This window comes from Diabrotica virgifera, chromosome 3, assembly GCF_917563875.1.
Source record: "Diabrotica virgifera virgifera chromosome 3, PGI_DIABVI_V3a".
Classification (NCBI taxonomy): Eukaryota; Metazoa; Arthropoda; class Insecta; order Coleoptera; family Chrysomelidae; genus Diabrotica; species Diabrotica virgifera.
In genome coordinates, this window is record NC_065445.1 from 100,228,945 (window position 1) to 100,252,905 (window position 23,961).

At 34.2% G+C, this 23,961-nt stretch overlaps 2 protein-coding genes across 2 annotated transcripts in view; one reads left to right on the plus strand and one right to left on the minus strand.

Annotated features, from left to right (window-relative positions):
* LOC126881224 (retinal homeobox protein Rax-like) overlaps positions 1-1,875 on the plus strand; it is a 37,881-nt gene extending 36,006 nt beyond the window's left edge. Inside the window, exon 6 of the mRNA XM_050645366.1 lies at positions 1,493-1,875. Within this exon, the coding sequence (XP_050501323.1) occupies positions 1,493-1,677 (185 nt within the window). The 3' untranslated portion in view covers positions 1,678-1,875. The remainder of the gene's footprint in view (positions 1-1,492) is intronic.
* A 7,022-nt stretch (positions 1,876-8,897) lies between these two features.
* The window catches only part of LOC114342807 (dynein beta chain, ciliary), a 399,165-nt gene continuing 384,101 nt past the window's right edge, over positions 8,898-23,961 (minus strand). The window contains exon 50 of the mRNA XM_050645369.1: positions 8,898-10,568. Within this exon, the coding sequence (XP_050501326.1) occupies positions 10,274-10,568 (295 nt within the window). The 3' untranslated portion in view covers positions 8,898-10,273. The remainder of the gene's footprint in view (positions 10,569-23,961) is intronic.

Here is a 23,961-nt window from a genome sequence, read left to right on the forward strand (position 1 = left end):
GTATAAATAAATTAGTTATTCTTATAGTCTTTTCATTACACTATTTTCTTCATTTTTCATTTTTCTTAATATACAAAATGTCTGTTAGTTTTTCGGTGTCTTCTTAACAATCTTTTTTGGTCCGACCTATTGGCGATTTTCTTAAAATATTCTTACTATTCTTACTTAAAACTAAAAATCGACCTGTCTCGGGATTTTGTTACAAAGTGGCCTATTCTCGAAAAAATGAATTTATTTCATAATTTGAACCTCTCTGTATATACTAAATTTCAAATAATTTCTTATTTTAGTTTTATAACTGATATCTATATCGTTGGATATCATGCTGACTACCGTAGGTATTTACTATTATGGCTTTATTAAGAGAAAATCCAAATAATGTTTCAGTCGATTTTGCGTACCATTATTTTATATAAGATTATAGCAAGTTCTTCTTCTACAACCACGTTTACCTTAGATCTTCTCGATATTCTTCTGAAGGTGTCCTCTTCTTTCGAAGGTTGGCATATAATATTCTGCAGAATCTGGTGTTTTATTCCTATATCTTATTCCTACCTTATTACTATCTTATTCCTATCTTATTCTATCCTAGGAGTAAGTATACTAATATGTAGGTACCATCTAAGCATACCTACGCATTTTTTATGTTGACAATCAAAATTCTAGTGTAAAAATTGTTTCATTTTCATAAATAAGTTACGTGCAATTTTAATTCTGGTTGTTTTCTGTATGACCAGATGTAAAATTTCATATTATTTCATTCATAAGAATATTCCAGCTTGCGTCTTTTCATTATATTGACCAGTTGTGTTGTTTGTTTTATTCGTTTCAGCACTTCCTCAAGCGGGCTCCACACTCTCGGCGAAGTTACTTTGCCAAAGTTGACCGAAGTCCAAAGTACCTCTCTACACACTCGACAAAGAGCGGTGCGAAGATCCCTTTGTCGGTACAAAGTTGCACAAGGTGGCCGTCTACACTACCGTACTTGTTGAACCTCGATCGACTTCGGCGAGAGCTCACATAACCATATTATATTTAGTAGTCTAGTCTAGAGATACATTAGACTCATACAGACACATTAAAAATACATGTGTGCGTGTGTTTAGATGTATGGCCTTGGCTTAAACCAATTGGCCAGCTCAATTTTTTTTAATTATCTTTTTCATATACACAATTTCTTAATTTTAACTAAGATAAATTATATTTTAATAAATACATATATTACACACATTACATGAAAAATACATACTAGGTAATATTAAAGACTATTAATAAATACTTATACTAAACCACTAATGTTAAAAGACCTAAACCCCATTCAACACCTCGGAGGTTTAGGCCTTCTTCATTATTTTTTTTGTTTGTATTTTTTTTCTTTTTTTTATTGTTTTTTAATATTTAATTTTTTCTTTATTTTTTTTTTAAAATACATTACTAACAAAATATAACGTTAGTGTTAGTAAAATAATGTTGACATTATTTTTGATTTCAGACCGTATAACGAATTCCATACAATCCAATATAATGGAGGAAACTATTCTGTTAGGGGAAGATATGGAAGACAGAATTGAAGCGAATCTAACACTTATATCTTCTACTGATAACGATATTTCTATTGATCCTGAGTTACTGACATTAAAACCAACCCGAAATCAGCTAGAACAGGATGAGCAATGAATATAATAATTACTATATCTATTTATTTGTTATCTTTTATAATAATTACAAATATAAACGAGTATTACCTTATTAAATATTTTATTTTAAACCTTAGTTATTATATTTATACGTTCATCGTTTGAAAAAATGTTCCAGATAATTAATAATACTTCCAATGCTTCTACTAACCTGTAAAACGGCATTCATTCTTCTAGATCAGGATGCTGAGATTTTTATTGCTTGCGATCTACTCAGTGGCGCACTCAGAATTTTCCTCTAGGGGGGGTTGGCTTGAGTGGGGTTCGGACAATAATCCCTGACAAAAAATCCCCACAAATTATCCCTGGACAAAAAATCCCCAGACAAAAAACATACCCAGAAAAATAATCCCCGGGCAAAAAATTGCCACAAAAAATCCGGGACAAATAATCCCCACAAATTTTTTTCGATAAAATATCTCCACAAAAAATCCCCATGAAATATTTGCTACCGCATAGTTCTCTAAAAGTTTTCCCGTGAACGCAATCGACTCAAATGTTTTTCAGCCTCAGTGCATGAGAGTTATAGCAATGGCTATATAGTCCTGTCGCCAGGGGGGTACAACGGCCTCCTTAATTGAGATGGACTTACCCAAGTTTTTTTTTATATATTTTGACCCGTAGAATACGAATTTTTTGGGTAACAGTTGATCCGGATGTCGATAAGATTGTTATAGACAAAGAACTTGAGGAATTACATAACAGCGATTTCTCGCAAGACAAAACATCTTTTTGTATTTTTTGGGTCATTTTAAGCAAAAAATATTCCTACAAGTTTTTTCGTAGAATGCATAGTTTTCGAGATAACCGCGGTTGAACTTTCAAAAAATCGAAAAATTGCAATTTATGAACCCGAATAACTTTTGATTAAAAAATAAAGTAGCAATTCTGCTTACCGCATTTGAAAGTTTAAGTCAAATTATATCGGTTTTGATTATTTTCATTGCTAAAAATTAATTTTTTTATTGTTAAACTAATCTATAAACACATAGTGTTTCCCGTGCCTAATACATACGTTTTAACGCATGCTACGTAGAAATTGCCTCGCTTGCACTTGTAGCTACTCTACCTACTCGTTCGATTTTAAATGAGAAATCATAGAAAACATCACTCACATACTAGGTGTTTATAGCTTTGTTTAACAATAAAATAATAAATTTTTAGCAATGCAAATATGTAATCAAAACCGATATAATTTGACTTAAACTTTCAAATGCGGTAAGCAGAATTGCTACTTTATTTTTTAATCAAAAGGTTTATTTTAGGGTTCAAAAATTACAATTTTTCGATTTTTTGAAAGTTCAACCGCGGTTATCTCGAAAACTATGCATTCTACGAAAAAACTTGTAGGAATATTTTTTGCTTAAAATGACCCAAAAAATACAAAAAGATGTTTTGTTTTGCGAGAAATCGCTGTTATGTAATTCCTCAAGTTCTTTGTCTATAACAATCTTATCGACATCCGGATAAACTGTTACCCAAAAAATTCGTATTCTACGGGTCAAAATATATAAAAAAAACTTGGGTAAGTCCATCTCAATTAAGGAGGCCGTTGTACCCCCCCTGGCGACAGGACTAATATGCCGAAAACTTCAAATTTTACATGACAAAACGAGTGTGACTTTTTTCAAAAATCGTGGAAAATATGGGGAATGAGCTAAAGCTGTGGGAAGCATGTTGTAATTATTGGCTTAAATCTTTTGCTCACTCCAGTGGCGTGCGGTGACTTTTTCGAAAGGGGAAGCGATTCAATAAGGATATTAAAATATTTTCTTAAGGGTCGAGGGTCGAGCCACTTCCCACCTGATAACACTCTGATCAGCAAAATATCTCTGATCACTCTGATCTCTCTATCAGCAAAGTACTTAATTATGTGAGACGTCCTGGGTACAAGGACTCACACACTAAATCCGTGACGCGTGAATGCGTGAGGCACTCTATTTCCGCTATTTCTAGTGACTAGTGACCTATCATTAATATGTATTGCTAGCTCGGGCCTTGAGTCCTCGCACCGGGCTTGGTTTTCTAAAGAAGAATCCTATTTCAAAAAAATTTATACTCCGAGGCATTTTCCACAACACACAACTTTCACTAAAATGACACTTATTTATACTCGAGGTCTATTCTCCTATCAACTTCTGTGAATGCAGCCTTTTTCAATGGATAATAGGGCTAACTTTCAAAGTCTGTCTTCGCTTGTTGAATTTCTTTTAAACTCTTAATTTGAAACTTTTAATGCATCTTAATACTACAAAACTTCGTTCAACTGATGCACTTGTTGGGATAGTTAGTAGTACTAATTCACGCCACTTGACCACTTCACACAGTGACTTGTTTAAACCAGTAGTTACAAAGAAATCCCAGATTTCTGGGTATTTCTTTATTATTAATGTCAGTTGTTTCATAAATGACACTTAACTGAGAATGCAAAGCTGGGATATCAAAAAATTTTCATTATTTAATTGTAGTGAAATAATTTCTCTGTGGGAAATTTTGATGAATTATAATTAGAAATATTAATAATAAATTAATAATAAATGATGGTTTTGCTTGTTTTCGATTCAGATGGTTGCACACCCGCTGGACAGGCTGTTTCTACCATTTCAGGCGTCCTCAGCAGCGTTCGTTAGAGTGCACTCCTCTGAATCGAAAAATAGCTGGACCATCAATTTAAGGGGAATCTGAAAGATAATTCAAACTACCCATTAGGACGCGATACAGCGACATCTCATAACAAATTGAAGAGTCTCAGATGCAGAATCCACCAATTTAATAAAAATTAAAATGGTAAATAGTAATTTAAAACTGAGACTTTTCGTGTTGAAAGTTCTTTCTGGTACATCCTTAATCTGCGACTTTTTCAAATAATAAGACCGCAGACGACGAATATAGAAAACGAAAAGGAAACCATCACATTCCGCTTTCATTCGTCTAGGAAAAAAGGACAGAAGAGGAACTTTCAGTACCGAAATCCGAGTAAAGATAGAAAAATAATAAATGATGGTTTTGCTTGTTTTCGATTCAGAGGGTTGCACACCCGCTGGACAGGCTGTTTCTACCATTTCAGGCGTCCTCAGCAGCGTTCGTTAGAGTGCACTCCTCTGAATCGAAAAATAGCTGGACCATCAATTTAAAGGGAATCTGAAAGATAATTCAAACTCCCCATTAGGACGCGATACAGCGACATCTCATAACAAATTGAAGAGTCTCAGATGCAGAATCCACCAATTTAATAAAAATTAAAAAAAATTGGTGGATTCTGCATCTGAGACTCTTCAATTTGTTATGAGATGTCGCTGTATCGCGTCCTAATGGGGAGTTTGAATTATCTTTCAGATTCCCCTTAAATTGATGGTCCAGCTATTTTTCGATTCAGAGGAGTGCACTCTAACGAACGCTGCTGAGGACGCCTGAAATGGTAGAAACAGCCTGTCCAGCGGGTGTGCAACCCTCTGAATCGAAAACAAGCAAAACCATCATTTATTATTTTTCTATCTTTACTCGGATTTCGGTACTGAAAGTTCCTCTTCTGTCCTTTTTTCCTAGATGAATGAAAGCGGAATGTTTCCTTTTCGTTTTCTATATTCGTCGTCTGCGGTCTTATTATTTGAAAAAGTCGCAGATTAAGGATGCACCAGAAAGAACTTTCAACACGAAAAGTCTCAGTTTTAAATTACTATTTACCATTTTAATTTTTATTAAATTGGTGTATTCTGCATCTGAGACACTTCAATTAGAAATATTAAGATTATAATATATAATTCTACAAATTTTAAATCGTTAAAATTTTGAAAGCTAGTCTCTCTGTCTCTGTCTCCGAAATGATCAATCTTCATTATTTTTCTTTCATGTTCAAACCCCATATGTTCAGTTTTATCCCAAGTATTTTTAAACTGATCTCGTTTTTTTAATTATGGTATTAATAAAGTCACCAATTTGTCTTATACAAATTAATTTCTGTAAAATGTCAAATAAAAGATCAGTAAAAGGAAAAATCTGCAAAAAATTTAAATCGAAATATTCTTTAAGCGAATGTATGTAATACCTAAGCACCTCTAAGTAGCAGTAACAGTCGGTGCATTTCACTTTCGGGAAGGCGATAGGACGATCGCTTCCACGGTACCAAAATTCGCGCGACTAGTGGGTGCGGTCATTGAACCCTGACCAATTTTTAAACGGGACAACTGCATGACAAGCGGCGATTTTGAGATGCGCTTCTGTCAGGAGTGGACCGAATAGTTGAATTGTGTGCATATTGAGTTCGTTCGTACGCGATTAATTTTTAATATTTTTCAATGCCTATTGCCTAGGTAATATGTGGATTACTTGGATTAGGGATAAATTTTTGATTATTAAATATTAATTAATAATATAATTTCTTGTATCGACGTAAGTATAAATAGGGAAGCGGTGTTTCCCCCGCTTCCATGGACCGCACGCCTCTGGCTCACTCTCTCTTTGCTTGAATAACTAAGTTCAAAACATTGCCATTATCTGTGTGCATCCATGAAAAATTTTTGCGCTATTAAGAATGTTTAGCTTTGTTATGAAAACTCAGAACACAGGTTTTTGACATAGCTTTCGAAGCAGGTTTCTGAAATGTTGCTTGCAGTGAATTGAAACTGATGACTAAATCTTTTTCGTTATGTATTACTAAAAAGATTACTACCATACGCCGAAGAAATAGTTGGTGACTACCAGTGTGATTTCAGGCCCGGAAGATCAATTGTTGATCAAATATTTACTATTAGACAAATGCTTGAAAGGATTGGGAGTATAATCAAGACGTGCATTATCTGATCTTTATAGATTTCAAACAGGCTTATGATTCAATTAATCATCCTACACTATATGGAATACAATGGTCGAGCTGGACGTACCCAAGAAACTAACTGCGGTAACGCAAATGTGTGTAAGTAACTTCTTTGCACAAGTTAGAAGAGGTGGGGAAATAAATGCTCTCTGCGTAAATTCTGGACTGAAACAGAGAGAACCGTTGTCCCCATTGTTGTTTTACCTGGCCTTAGAATATGCCATGCGAAAAATTTATCCAAAAATCAAACCAGACATAGCTGCTCGGGGAGAGGCCAGATGGGAGAAAGTCTGTACGATGGCTTAGAAAAAGATGGAAAGATGCAGTCAGAGAAGTTCTGGATAAAATGGGAGTGAGACAATGGGAAATAGTAGCACAGGCGACATAGAAGGCAATAGTAAAACACTCGCAAGGACACTCGAATAGTTATATCGCCATTGATAGTGATAATAACTAAATATTTTTGACGTTAAATTTACAAAAAGTAACAGGTTTTTTGCATTACAATCAAAATTATCGTTTTCAGGATCAGCAGTTCTCATCATGAATAGGCAATGTTTTGAACATAGTTATTCAAAGCAGAGTGAGTAAAAGATTTTAGCGAATAATTACAACATACTTCCCACAACCTTAGCGCATTCCCCATATCTTCCACGATTTTTGAAAAAACTCACACTCGTTTGTCATGTAAAATTTGAATTTTTCGGCATGGAATTGAAATTCGAAATTTGGTAATCGAAATTACAATTCATGCTTAATCTTAATTGCTAATCATTATTTTCGTGCCGAAAAGCGGTTTCATGGCGATTGCTATAGCTCTCACGCACTGAGGCTGAAAAACATTTGAGTCGATTGCATTCACGGGAAAATTTTTAGATAACTATTCGTCAGCAAATATTTCTTGGGGATTTTTTTGTGGGGATATTTTGTCCAAAAAAATTGATGGGGATTATTTGTCCCGGGATTTTTTGTCCGTGGAATATTTGTCCCGGGATTTTTTGTCTGGGGATTTTTTGTCCAGAGATAATTTGCGAAGATTTTTTGTTCGGGATTTTTTGTCCGGGGATTATTTGTCCTAGCTTCGCTTGGGCACCGAAATTTTTTTGTATTGTTTCTGAAAGACAAGTTACGTTGTCCTACTATTATTTATATTTTTTTATATGCTCTGGGAGGGGTTTTAACACCCAAACCCCCCTGAGTGCGCCACTGAATCTACTACAACAACTAGGCTGAAGCCTAGATTCTGAAATACGTAGATTTATAATGCTTTTATTGTTGTTGAAGGCATATAACCAAGCATCAAATACTAATTACTGTAAAATAAGCATCTTCTGCTTCTTTTGCAATCATAACCCTGCATGGGTCTTTGTTTGTCTAGCTATGTCCTTCCATTTAGACCTATCTTGTGCCCTTCTTCTCCATTGTCTTACATTCATAGTTTTCAGGTCGTCTTCCACGCACGTCATCCAACCATCTCGTTCTAGTTCTTCCTCTTTCGGCTTTCATTGTAACATTTTCTTCACTGATTTTGTATTCCTGTACCCTACTTAATGAGTTCATTAACGATTCCTTCGGGCTCTCCTAATTTTTTTGTTGCTTAGAATTATTCTTATAGCATTCTTTACTTCGCTTTCCGAGTTCTCCAAAAGCTTTTAATATCGCTTCTTTTATACTGTGTTTTCCGTGCTTGTACGTTTCTTAAACCGACTTCCCATACGTCTCATTAAGTCTCCTTTGGTCAAGGTCCCTTAAAAATTTGTCTTGGAGTTAATATATGCTAAACTCCACTCCTCTTATATTAGGACATCGGAGTGGAACCGTCCGTTAGAGGAGCATAACTTCTCCCCGTGTCCTTCTTTTGCCTTATTCTTAGTCGCTCGCCTCACACATTGGCTTCCTTCTCTCGCACACATCCGATCACCACGTCCTACTCTGCCTAACTAGATTTCTCCTCGGCTATCCTTCCTGCATATACATGTATACATACGTACCTCCCAAGCGTCGTTATTCCAGTCTCGTAGTGACCCTACCTCCAGCAGGAAACCAGTGCCGCGATAAGCTGTCCTGCATACTCTTTGTCATCGTTCTTCTGGACCTGGACCTTTAATATCGCTTCTTTTATACTGTGTTTTACGTGCTTGTACTTTTCTTTTACGTTTCTTAAACCGATTTCCTATACTTCTCATTAAGTCTCCTTTGGTCAAGGTCCCTTAAAAATTTGTCTTGAAGTTAATACATGTTGAACTTCATTTATTCTTCTTTCCCTTAATTTTCTACTTGGCGTTCCTCTTATATGTAATAGAGGAATTAATTTTCTATATTTCTCAGTTCCTGAGTCTCTTAATCAGTGTATTATAAAAGTATTTGGGTAATTCAATACAACATAATTTGCCAGTGAAATGTGTTTAATTAAATTAAAAATTAACAAAGCCTTTGCGTACATAACATAACAATACATTAAATATTTTATTTACTTATTATTCTAAAAATATTAATACTGTACGGTATTTTTATATGGATAAACAATTTAATGTAAATATTGCATTTATATATGTGATGTCAGATTCCCACTATGTCTCTATTGTATATTTAATCATCTTCTTTTTACATCATAACTCTGGATGGATCTTTACCTGTCAGGCCATGTCCTTCCATTCAGATCTCTCTTGTGCCCTTCTCCTCCAAAATTCATGGTTTTCCATGAATTAAAGTTTTATATTTACGTCATCCAAGATCGAACTATCTCGTCCTGGGCCTTTTTTTTCGTTTTCCTATCGGCTTCTATTGTAATACTGTTACTTTTTTTCGTCTTATCTCTAGATATGTACCATCCATGACTATCAAGTCTTTGACTTAATATATAATAGCAGGAATGAATTAAAACTAAAAGCTTACATTTGGACTAATAGTAAAAAAAAACGAAGTCCCGAACGGTGGTAGTGAAAATATTCAGCTCTAATTATACAGTGCTAGTCAAAAGTCCGTACCCCCCCTCTTATCTTTTGAACGGTTATACGTACAAAAGTGAAATTTGGAGGGAGGAAATAAACGGACATAAGCTCCTTAACTAGTCATGACAGGTGACGTAATAGTGACAGATGACGTTACAGAGCCACTGTGACCGATAATTTTAAATGGGACCTTATGGCAAGTGATACCTCGTTTGAAAGGTATTTAAAATACCTATTCAGCCATACTAATTTTTTTGGGTGTAGGTGGATTTTTATTTTGGTGAATAAATTAAATAAATATAATATTGTAGTTTCTCATTTAATTAACAAAAATTCAAATGTCCGCCTATGGTTTCTTTGTCAAAAAATTTGACGTTTTTCAATTTTCTAGTAGTTTTTACGTAAACTTCAACCCTTTTGACAAGTAATCATAGGCAGAATTTTGAATTTTTATTAATTAAATGCGAAACTACAATTTTATATTTATTTCATTTTTTCATCAAAATTAGCTTAAACTCAAACAAAATTAGTATAAATGAATAGGTATTTTCAATACCTTTCAAACGAGGTATCACTTGCCATAAGGTCCCATTTAAAATTATCTGTCACAGTGGCGCTGTAAAGTCATCTGTCACTATTACGTCATCTGTCATGACTAGTTAAGAAGCTTACGTCCGTTTATTTCCTCCCTCCAAATTTCACTATTATAGGTATAACCGTTCAAAAGATACGAGGGGGGGGTACGGACTTCTGACTAGCACTGTATGTGGAATATAGATATTTTTATAGTACATTCCATATTGTATTCCATATTATATCTGTAGTAGTAATGCTACACCAGCTAAAGTCCATTTCGCCGGTTTATCTTTAATTTTCAAATTAAAGGTCCAAACATAAGTAGGTCCTCTTGTTCTCGTCTTATATACAGGACATTCGTACATATTTCTTAGATCTTGTTTATCTTGAGTAATGGCTCTAACATTGATCACTGGCATAGATGGAAATAGTTCTTTTAACCGAGAATCTACTATAATTCCAGTTTGAACGTCCCATCTAGCTCCTTCCATATGTAAACCATGAATGTAAGCACCATCTCTAGGAGCACTCCTACAATTAAATTTAAAGAAAAAGAGTAGTATTATTTTTTCAATAATGAATCAATGTAATAACAAACAAATCAACTTTAACCTTCCGTGACTAACATTGGGTCTGTGAGACTGACCAGTTTGAGTTTTTACGATTATATCCAAATCGTTCGTTATGAATCTTCGCCGCTATCAGTAGCTGCCTGATTTAGATGCCTGTTTTTAGTGTTGAAGTTTGAGTCTTCATTATCAACTAATTATGCAATTATCGGCAAATCTTGTCTCAGAGACCCATGTTGGACCCACGATCTACTCGATGAAAAAAATATTTAGATTAACGAAAGACCATGCAAACAAGTGTTGATAATTTAGTAACCCAATTGCCAGGAGTAAAAAGTGAACCTAGGTACAAGAAACCAGCAATGGAAATATTGAGATTGTTTTTGACAAATCAGATGTTATGTGATTGTTTTATTTTTTATGGTACTTTGCTAATGTTAAAGAGGTTTAATAATTTAAAAATAGGTATCACTTATGTTTAATTTTACTCCTTCAGGGAGTAAACACAATGGTTGCGTTCGGACGACCACAGCGGCTGACTGTCAGCAGAAATCGGCTGAGTGGTTGTATCCAGCGCAGATAGGAAAAGCTTAGTAAATCTCTCAGAGGCTGACTTCCAGCAGTGTCGTCTAAACGCTACCTCTAGCTCAGCCGCTGTGGTCGTCCGAACGCACCCATTCCTATGCTTGAAAGTGTGTCAATGGAAACATTTTTTATGTCGGTTTCTGAGACCCGATGTTAGCTTTAATGTTCAGAAAACCTACGTTAGTTGCGGAAGGTTAAGAATATTATAGTACTAAAGAAAAAATTATCTATTCTCATGTGCGCAACCAAAATACTTCTTGATTAATTGAGTCAGCAGTCAGACTGTAGTGAAAAGTATGACTCTATATAGCTGTCAGGTATGGCAAATGAAAGAAAGAACACTGGAAACGCTGAGAGAAACGAAAATTTATTTTTGGAGAAGAGCAGCAGGAAGATCTAAAAGGGAAGGATAACTAACGAACGCATTAGAGAAATAATCGGATTCAAACGAATAAACACGGATGACTTATCAACAAAACAACTTATCTGGTCCGGATATATACAGAGAATTGATAAACAACGAATACCAAAGGAAATACTAAAACAGCAACCAGAAGGAAAGAGAAAACAAGGTAGACTGAGAAAAAGTTGGAGCGGAAGAATAGATAAAGAGCTGGGATAAAGAAACCTAGAAGGGGAACTATGGAACAATCTAACGAAGTGGCGATGGGAAGTCGGAAATCGGCGGAGAACGTTATAAGCCGACACCTGACCCGTCAAAATAGCCTGGTCAAAACAGCCCCATCAAAAAAGCCCCGTCAAAATAGCCCGGACAGAAAATAGCCTCGACAACATAGCCCGCAAACAAAATAGCCCCGACAAAATAGATCGCGCACAAAATAGCCCCGGTCAAAACAGCCCCGGCTAAAATAGCCCCGGCTAAAACAGCCTCTTAGAAAACACCTCCAATAAAAAGTTTTACCTTTTAACGGAGTACCATTTATTTTAAATTACTATTCTAATTGGGAAATAAGCCACAATTTACTTAAAAAAATTATTTTATTAACGTTTCGACTTCCACTTCGGACGTCGTTGTCAAAATATAATATATTAATAAATTAAACAAAAATGTTGTTGCTCAGTAAGAAAATTCTTCTAATAATTTAATTTCATCTGACTCATTCATATCGGCCATTCAGACGTACAGTATGGTGCAAAAGGAAGAAATAAATTCGTTATTTCGTAAACCCGCGACGTTAAGGAAAAATCCTGAAATAGATCGATTTTTATTTTTAAATTACGATATTCTGTTATATATGTCATACTACTGACGTCATCCATCTGGGCGTAATGACGTAATCGATGATTTTTTTAAAATGAGAATAGGGGTCGTGTGCTAGCTCATTTGAATGGTTATTTAATTCTCTATTTAGTAATATAAACAATTACATAATTATTTATATAAGGTGTCAAAAAACTTTTTTTTAATTTAAATTATTTGACAAAAAAGGAAGAATGTATGTAATTTATTTAATTTAAAATGCATTTGACTGTTGCCCGAAAACAGAAAAAAATGTTTTTATCACAAATAAACATTGATTTTCGCTTAAATTAAATGTTCAAACTTCCAAGAGGTAGAGAAGACAGGACTCGAGTTCTCTGAAAAGGCCATTTTTATTTAATGTGCCAATTTAATTTAAAGATTTAGTTAGGATGTGAATAGAGGATAATTACCATTTCCGAAAAAATGTATTTTTAAGGGATTATTTCATGATGAATTCTGAAGGGAGCTTTTTTGTCGGGGCTATTTGGTCGGGGCTATTATTCCGCGGCTATTTTGTCTGCAAGCTATTTTGTCGGAGCTACTTTGTGTGCGGGATATTATGTCGGGGCTATTTTGTCCGAGCTTTTTTAACGGGGCTATTTTGACGGGGTACCAAGCCGACATGTAAGGTAGTAGTAATTGAGTATTAATCAAAACTCTTAAAATTTATTTAAAACTTTAGTTACTGGCATATGGAACACAAACTTTTTTATCGTTTGTTTTCAGGACTTATAACGCATGCATAACCAGTCAAAATATTTAAGATTGTTCACAGCACCATAAATAATTCATTTATGGTACTGTGTTTTATTAATGATATTTAATGAAATTCAAAGTACACTACATTTTAAAGTAACTGATTGTGGCTTGCATTCAACATCTTACCGGAGACTGCCAGAAATTTACTGCAGCTGCATATAAGCAACGGCACGACTCAGTAGGAAAAATTCTTCATCAATAGATAGTTAAAAAACTGGGACTTGTTCAAACCAACCATCTCCTATATGATCAACACGTTCCTCTGAGTATGCTTGAAAATAACAACTACAAGCTATATTCGGACCGCATCACTCTGCTCACTGACCAATAGTGACCAATCAGTAAATTATATTAGACCAGCTCTAATATTAGTTAATAAATTATCTAGATAAACAGCACTAATAGTCCAGAGAAATAGGGTTTTTGTCGGGACACTTGAGCAGCCAGGTTGCAAATGGGTTTTTTGGGTACTATATTAGTATGATATAATTGATCCAAATAATGCCATAACCCAGACATCCAAAGTGAAAGTTATCCTCCAACACCAAATTGTTCTATATGGTCCACATAATCTTCAGAAAAAAGTCACACCATTTTGAGGGTCGGGTTTGGGGGGTAGAGGGGGGAGAAATCGGTAAATTCGTAGTTTTTTAGGTTTTTCGTTAATATTTCTAAAACTATACGGTTTAGCATGAACAACGATCTATACAAAAATGTTCTACATTAAATTTGCAATAAAAAAGGTCCTATGCATAATCCTTATAAAATGAACGGTTCCAAAGTTATGGAGGTAGTATAGTATAATTAGTCCAAAAAGGCCTAACCCAGACATCTAAAGTAAAAGTTTTCCTTTAACGCCAAATTGTTCTATATGGTCCACCTAGTGTTCAGTAAAAAGTTACACCATTTTGAGCGTCCGGTTTGGGGGGGGGGGGAGATGGGGGAGAAATCGGTAAATTAATAGTTTTTTTACGTTTTTCGACAATATTTCTAAAACTATGCTTTAGCGTAAACAATGGTCTATATAAAAATGTTCTATATAAAATTTTAAACAAAAAGGGTCCTACACGTAATTGTCATAAAATCAACAGTTCCAGAGTTACGAAGGGTGAAAAGTGGAGGTTTTCGATACTTTTTATATTATCTGGGCAATTGATGATGATTTTGGGTGATGAGGTTAACGTTTCTTCAAGGGCTTATCACTAACATATCATCGGCCACTTAAATAGCAAATTTTATTTACAAAACACAATCCTGTTAAGGAAAATTTCTATAAATTGCCCAAAGAATATAAAAAGTATCGAAAACTTCCACTTTTTACCCTCCGTAACTCTGCAACCGTTGATTTTAAAACAATTATTTATATGACCTTTTTTGTTTTAAATTTCACGTAGAACATTTTTGTATAGAACATTGCTTACACTAAAGCATAGTTTTAGAAATATTGACGAAAAACTTGAAAAAACTACTAATTTACCGACTTTTCCCCCATCTCCCCCCCAAACCGGACGCTCAAAATGGTGTAACTTTTTACTGAACAATATGTGGACCATATAGAACAATTTGGTGTTAAAGGAAAACTTTTACTTTGGATGTCTGGGTTAGGCCTTTTTTTGGACCAATTATACTATACTACCTCCGTAACTTTTGAACCGTTCATTTTAGAAGGATTATGCATAAGACATTTTTTATTTCAAATTTAATGTAGAACATTTTTGTAAAGAAGGTTGTTCATGCTAAACCTAATAGTTTTAGAAATATTGACGAAAAACGTAAAAAACTACGAATTTACCGATCTCTCCCCCCTCTCCCCCCCCCAAACCCGACGGTCAAAATGGTGTGACTTTTTCTGAACATTATGTGGACCATATAGAACAATTTGGTGTTGGAGGATAACTTTCACTTTGGATGTCTGGGTTTGGGTCTAGTTATACCATACTATATACTATATCTAATAAGTACATTATAAATACAAAAATGCCCGTCACAGTTCGGACGAGAATTTTAGTTATTATCAAATAAGAGTCAAAAATTGCAGTTATTTCGTTTAAATCGCTACAGGTAAAAATAGGGTATTTAAATATCTTATTTATAAAGTATTCAACTTTTAGTAGATGAGCAAAGGTTTAAAATGGCAGTTTTTGAATTTTGGTCCGATCATTTGTTGCTTCGCTAATTGTAAAATAAGACTAAAATTTCGAAAATAAAAAATTTGCTATAATTTTTGCGAAAATGAACTTAAGTTTTGATATTGCACGAACAGTTGAGTCAACCAGTAGTTGAGTCAACCAGTACATATAATGCACAAAAAATTTCAAGACGATTCGTCAATTAGTTTAAATTTTATTCAATTTGTTTATCCCAAAAAGCTTTTTTTTGCAATGTTATTGTTCAGAAAATAATAATGATACAGTCTGGGGAAACCACATAAAAGAAGAATACTTATATTTTGAAAGTGTTTAAAAAATCAATAAACAATCATTTTAATCAATCCGAAAACATTTTACAAAAGTAGGGTCATTTTTGGCTTATAAACAATTGAATAGCTTTGTAATATTGACTGTAGAGTAAATCTACTCTGGGATTTCAAAAGCTGATATTTTTACACGAATTTTCAAAAAAAACTTTTCGCCTAGGTTCATTACGGTCAAAGTTAGCCGCTTTTATTATTTAATTCACAGTTACTTCTATATACATAAATTTTTACAGGTATATCCTCTAGGACTGAGAATAGGTTGTAATATATTTTTCATACCCGTAAGTTATAAGGGGGTGTTGCCCCCTGATTTTTTTTTATTTTTTTTTGACAAAATTATCTACCTTAATTTTATATGATGTAGAATTAAAAAATACATACGACCCTTAATTTTCACTCTTCTATCACCAACCCCTATTTTTTAATAGCCATCTATATATTTACATCTATAAAATTACCCTGTCATAGTGTTAGTTGGTTTACTCCTCCGAGACCGCTTGACCGATTTTTATGAAATTATATATGTATATTCGGTAGGTCTTAGAATCGGTCATAATCTATTTTTCATATCCCTGAGTGATAAGGGGGGTTCCCCCTAACATTTTATAATGTTAGGTGGGGACATGTGTACATAACGTGCTCTACAAGACTACGAGTACATATAATTTTAAAAAATTATGATCAAAATCCATCAACAAGCTCCGGAGATATTAATCGCAGCTATGTTTGAAGAATCAATTTTATTTTTTGAGTGCACAGATTTTAATAATTCCTCTCCACCGATCACGAATCGATTTCGTTAGAATGTCATTTTTAAAGCTTCATTAACCACTCTGTTGAAGTTAAAAGTTTACTCAAACTTTTACACATAAACTATATACCTTTAACTTCAAAATCGCGCTAGTTAGGTTACTTAATTTTTATAAACAAAGTAGCTGTAAATTAAATAAAAAAGTGGCTAACTTTGACCGTAATTAACCTAGGCGAAAAGTTTTTATTGAAAATTCGTGTAAAAATATCAGCTTTTCAAATAAGCAGTTTTAGTCTACAGGCAATATTAACAAAGTTATTCAAACTGTTTATAAGCCAAAAATGACTTTCTAATGATTTTTTAAATACTTTGAAAATATAACTATTCTTCTTTCATGTGGTTTCCACATAATTGCTAGGTATATCATTATTATTTTCTGAACAATAATACAGTGGAACCCCGTTAACTCGGATTAATCGGGACCGCGACCGATCCGGGTTATCGAAAATCCGGGTTAGCCGGAGAAAATGGTAAAAATTAATAAAATATGGTATGCTTACAGATAAACTCCGTTATAATTGTCACACAGACACTGGTAAACCACGTTCGCATTCCACTCAAAACCACACATACAAAGCTTCGTCAAGAGTCTCATTCTTAGCTTTATTAGCTTTGCACCGATTGTCCAAACTGTCTTTTGTTATCATTTTGAAAAAAAATTCTTCCATTTTAGTTCTATTTTTCTTCCAATCCGATACTGTAGATGTACCGGCACCATATAATGCTGCAAGATTCGCCTTTATCAATTCTACTTAATGCTTCTAGTTTCTTTTCCATTGTCACTATAACATTTTTACGTTTTGTTGCCCCTATAGACAAAAAACACGCAAACACAAAATCTGAATAGATTTACGAACGATTACAGAACGGAAGCGAACAATACGACTTTACTACACACAATACCGTCTCTGATGTTATGTCATTTAATAACAGTGATGACTAAGACAATTGTTAAAAAAAGAATTTTAATAGCCTTTCTAAACAATGCTAAGACAGATTCAAATAAATAAAGGATACTACAGGTGTCTGTTGTTTTCGATAACACGACAATGAATGTGGTGTGCCATGAGTCATTTTTACTATGGTATATGTAGTTCAAATTACACAAATACCCATTATCTAATATTATATTACATACATTTTTATTGCTGAAATGTTTGTCTGATAAAAATCGGTCCGGGTTAACCGCAGTTCCGGGTTATCGGGGGCCGACTTATCGGGGTTCCACTGTATTACAAAGCTCTTTGTGATAAACAAACTGAATAAAGTTTAAACTAATTGACGAATCGTCTTAAAATTTTTTGTGCATTATATGGACTTTTTGACTCAACCTTTCATGCAATATGAAAGTCTTAAGGTCATTTTGCAAAAAATATAGCAATTTTTTATTTTAGAAATTTTAGTTTTATTTTGAAATTTCCGAAGCAACAAATGATCGGACCAAAATTCAAAAACTACCACTTTAAAGCTTTGCTCATCTACTAAAAGAAGTATACTACAAATAAGATATTTAATTACCCATTTTTACCTGTAGCGATTTTTTTTTTTTTTTTTTTCCCATAATCATCACTACGATGATGATTATTACAATTACAATCTGGTCATACTTGACCAATGAGCAATTTTAATCTAACCTAAATTATTACTGTTCCTTAAAATTAAGAGCTTGCCCCATAGCGTCTCTTATCTAACCTAACAAAATAGTGCACTATTCTAGCATACACACTAACGCGCACAAGCACTATGCTCTGCTTTTCACTATCACCTATCACTTAAACTAGTTCATAAGGTTTTGTCCTCTTCAGTCTTCTAACTTGCCCAGTAGTATCGAGGAGCTGGATTGCCTCAATATTCTCGTGCATGTGAAGTCGTTGCTCGTGACTTCCTGCCATCTTCTTGATGATTATTTCCACAGTTTCCATTCCTAGGTCCTTATGGAGATCACTGTTTGTAACATACCAAGGAGCATCTACAATATTTCTTAGTATTTTGTTCTGGAATCTTTGTATTACTGTTATATTACTTGGTCTAGTACACCCCCATAGTGGGCATCCATAAGTCCATACAGGTCTCAATATTTGTTTGTAAATTAGTAACTTATTATGCATCGACAGTGTGGAGTTTCTTCCAATTAGCCAATACATTTTTTTATATCTTATATTTAGTTCTTCCCTTTTTTTCTTAACGTGCACCTTCCAGCGTAGTTTTGCATCTAATGTTATACCCAAATACTTAGCAGTATCTGCATATGGTACTTGGATATTGCTGATTATAACTGGTATATATTGTATTTTTTTGTTGGTGAAATTAACATGGACAGATTTAGCTTCATTTAGCCTGATTCTCCATTTTTGTGTCCACTTATAGATTTGGTTAACTGCTATTTGGACCTTGTTGGTCGCCTCTTCACTTGTTGTCCCTACTGCTTGAATAGCTGTATCATCAGCAAAGGTGGCAACTGTGTTGTTTTCCATTACAGGTATATCACACGTGTATAGTAGGTATAGGACCGGACCCAACACACTGCCTTGTGGAACACCTGCTCTAATTTCTTTTAAGTCTGAAAAACAGTCTTCTTGCTTAATTCTAAAATGTCGTCCTTTTATGTATGACTGTAAAAGTTTTGAGTACTGTATAGGTAAAAAACATTTTAGTTTGTATGTTAAACCTTCATGCCAGACTTTATCAAAAGCCTGTGCAGCATCAAGAAATACAGTTGAACAGACTTTCTTTTCTTCTAGGGATCTTTCGATAACATTTGTGATTCTGTGCACCTGGTCAATTGTTGAATGCTTATTTCTAAATCCGAATTGATGTGTCGGTATCAAATTCCTTGCTTCAATAATTGGTTTTATTCGCTTAAGGAGCAGTTTCTCAAACAGCTTCGATATTACAGGAAGCAGAGATATCGGTCTGTATGACGAAACCTCATGTGCTGGTTTTCCTGGTTTAGGAATCATAATGACTTCCGCCATCTTCCATATCATTGGTACATATTTTAATCTGAATGCACCGTTAAAGAGGTTTGTTAATTTTACGATAGCTCTTCGGGGAAGATTTTTCAACAGCTCACCCGTAATTAGATCATAGCCCGGAGCTTTCTTCGGATTAATATTTTCCCTTATTTCTTCAAGTACTTCTTTTGGTGTAGTTAGCCTAATTTCTTCCTCTAATTGAACAGGTTCCTCCCATCTTTCTTCATCCCCTTGAGGTTCATTTGGTTTGAATGTATTTTCAAGATGTATGGCAAATAGCTCTGCTTTTTGTGCACTACTTCTGGCCCAGTTACCATTTTCTAGTTTAATAGGAGGAGAGTGCATAATAGGTCTTTTCAGTCTTTTAGTAGCTTTCCATAAGGAATAATCTGTACTACCGTCATCTGTTAGCTCCTGTAAGTAAGAATTAATCGAGTCATTCTTTAATTGTAGGATAGTTCTTTTGAGTTGTTGACTTGCACGATTTAGTTTAGTCTTATCTTGAGGAGACCTTGTTTGTTGCCAGATTCTTCTCAGTTTTCTTTTTTCAATTATCATGTTCCTTATTTCCTTTGGATAATTATTTCCTTTTAGCCTAGGTTTCAGCGTAGGAGTGTTTTCCCATGCTGCTTGCTGGATATTGTTCACCAACAATTCTGCTTCTTTATCTAATTGCTCTGCGTTTTGTATTGGTACACTTAGATTTATTCTCTCTTCAAGGCTTAGCTTAAAACTATCCCAATCCGTCCATTTATTTGTTAATGTGGGGTTACTTTGTTTTTTAATAATCCTGTCACTCATGGTTAGTACTATAGGGGAATGATCAGAATTTAAGTCCCAACAGTCATCAATGTCTATGAAATTAGTTGAAATATTCTTAATAATAAAGAAGTCTATTAAATCAGGGGTCTTGTTTCTATCCGTAGGCCAGTAGGTTGGTCTACCAGTTGATAGTGCTTCACACCTCTGTTCTTTAATGGCTAACAAAAGCTCCTTTCCCTTAGTAGTAGTGATTCTAGAGCCCCAGTGTGTGTTCTTTGCATTGAAGTCACCTCCAATAATGAACCTTTCCCCTAAGCTTTTCAAGAATTCATTATACTGCTCTTTTTTAATGGAATGTTTAGGTGGGCAGTATATTGAACTTATATTTATTTTAAAAGTTTTAGTTTTTATGTGTACTGTAGTGGCTTGAATATGTTCAGTTTTATATTCCAACTCTTCATGATGACATATATTATCCTTTATGATGATTGCACTGCCTCCTTTGGCCGCATTGTCAGGGTGTATTGTATGATATACCTTATATCCTTTAAATTTGATGTAGGATTGATTTGTGAAATGCGTTTCAGAGACAAGAAACAAATCAATTTTTTCGATGTCAAGGATTGCTTGTAGTTCTTGTTGATGATTAAGCAACCCGTTGGCATTCCATGCGACAATTCTAAGATCATTAGCCATTTCTTACCTTTGGAATAGCACCTTGAGCTCTATATTCCAGGGAAGTGACCTTTTCATTTAATTTTTTCAACTCCTGTAATATCATTTGTAGGGTTTGTTCTGTTTCTTTTTCAATCTCTGTTGTTTTTTGGTATTTATCATTCTGATAATTTTCATTGTGACCTTTTGTTACCGCACTATATGTCTTATTACTAGTAACTTTCTGTGCTTGTTTTCTTTCACCAGCATTTGACTTGGTTTCAGTTGACCTTCTGTCTGGAGGGTGTGGCAAATTCGTCTTTTTCAGACCTCTGTTTTTTATTTTCTGCATTTCCTTTGCGACGATACATCCTCGGTAGTTGGCAGGATGGTTTTCGCCACAATGGACACATTTTGGTTTAACATTTTCAGGTTTGTCGCAATCTTTAGTAAGATGTTTCTTTGTGCATTTAACACACCTTGGCCCTCTAGCACAGAACTTCCATGTGTGACCATATGCTTGACATCGTTTGCATTGCGGTATTAGTTTGGAATTTTTAAAAGGCTGAATTTCAACTTTTGTTCCTAGGATGTCCGTTATCCCATATATTTTGTTGATATCTTCGTCTGGTTTGAAGGTTAACATAAACATGTCTAATGGCTGTTTGGTTTGCCACTTTAGCTTTTTAACTGCGTCTATGGCTTTATAGCCTCTTTTTTGCAGATCTTCAACAATTTTTTGGGACGAGCAAGTGTGATGTAATCTCTTTACTATAACTTTTATCGGCCTTTCTTGTTTGTTTTCGTATGAGTGATATTGGATATTTTCCTCTCTTAAAGCTTTTATTAATTTTCTGTACTCTTCACCGTCTTGTGCATTAACTTTTATCACTTCACTATTCACCAGTTTAGTAGTAAAGTTTGTTATCTTCGATTTAAGGAAGTTATATAGGACTTCATATTCTTTGAAGCCTTCCACTACCACAGGTGGAGGCATTTTGGCTTTCCTAACTGCAGTTTCTTTGGAGCTATGTTTTTGTGGTGAGATGTATGGTGAAGTATCCATCTTACGTTTCTTACTGGCTCTTGATTGAACCCTAATCCACTCTGTCTCCTTAGCGAGCTCTTCTTCATCTGTTAAATATTCTATTTCATTTTCTTTTTCAGTTAAATTAACTTTTGTTGCCAACTCTGTATATTGAGATTTTAACTGTGCTAGTTCTCTTTCAAGTATGCTTACTGTATCACACAATTTGGTTTTGTGGCTCTCGGCAGCTTTCCAAGCATTAAATAGAGTCTGTTCGTTTTGCGACCTTTTATAATTTTCTTCAAAAAGCGCCTGGTTCACTTGCATAATCATATTTTGGTTGGCTTCTGCCATTGGTTCCTGTGTGTCAAGCACAGGCTGCTGGTTGTAAGCCATATTTACAATAATTCATATAAATAAACAATTTGACTAATTTAATAATTATTGTTTGAAGGACTGGCCTATTTTATTTTTATTTATAACACATGCGATAAAAACGATAAAAACATACATAGCGATAGCAGGCCTGTCCAGTCCCACTTTGCGGAGACAAGACCTGCTCTCAACTTTTGTTGTTATTGTTTTTCTATTGTATACTAATTGCTGATACTAATAAATTATATTCAAATAAAAGAACGGCTTACCGCTTTTATACTGATTTCGTTTCACTACAGAACAGAGTCACATTCACGTGCTTCTCTTCCGACAGTCAATCGAATACTCCTGTAGCGATTTAAACGAAAAAAAAACTGCCATTTTTGACCCATATTTGTTAATTACTAAAATTCTCGTCCGAACTGTGATGGGCATTTTTGTATTTATAATGTGTTAGGTATATACCCACATAACAATGATGTCCGCATCATGTTCTAAGCATATACTACCAACATTCGTCGGAGTATATTCTTTTTAGTATATGTGTAGTACAAGCATAGCATCTACCTTAAAAAACATTCTAAATTTCATGTTCTTTGCATATACTTCAGAGTATATTCTCGTACCGAATATACTAAGTATATTCGTGTACGTAGGATCTCGGAATATTCGTAAAAGTTTATTCTTAGAATATACCTTTATCGAATATTCTTAACACATACTTATAAGTACATTCTTAACACATACTTATAAGTAGATACTTTTAAAATATCTTAAAAATAATTTGTATGTATAGGAAGTATAATATTAGCCTTATAGATTATCAACTTCGTTATTTTTTAGAATACATAATTAATAAAATTTATGTATGTAGGTAGTATTGGACGAATTTCATTTCAAAATTGTTGTAGGGTAAAAAAGTTTAAACATTAATTGTATTAACGTTTACATAGATACTATTAAAAATTCGTTTTCATAATTGAAATGACTTTTCCATTTCGAGTTTATCATGAATCATTAGTATTTTTACATCCTTGGAATTTGAATTTAGGTACATTCAATTCAATAGGCCATTTCACAGAACCAAAACGTGCCAAACTGCACAACCAAAGCAACCAAAGGCTTTGGCGTTGCCAACCGTCGAGTAAGCTTTTTCCTTCAACTTACCTTAAAAATTCCCACTTTTATAAAAAAAAACTTCCCTCCTGTTTACAAAATCTGAGAAGATATGTTGAATTATTTTCAAATATTTTGATTTTTTCTTAATATTTTACAATTTGGACTGGAACAATAATTACCTTTTGAGTTAACTTTTTCCCTTTATCACCTTTTATGTTGAAAATTCCCGCAAAAAGGGAAATTTCTCTCCGTTTGGCAACACCGATTTTGTTATTCCACAATACATTCATAACCCCCCCCCCTCCCCCATCATATTCTGACCATTTCTATTCTTACCTGAATGGATCAGGGATAGGAAAAAACCGTAAAATATGAAAAAGAAAACAGACATTATTTCATTATTTGTATCATCTATGGATCTCGATCTATGTAGTGTTAAGGATGAAGGCGAATGATGTAGTAGTAGTAGGACTAGGACTAAAGAACATACATAATCTGTTTATTTTGTTTGCGGTGCTTCAAAATACATATAATCTATTTTGATAACT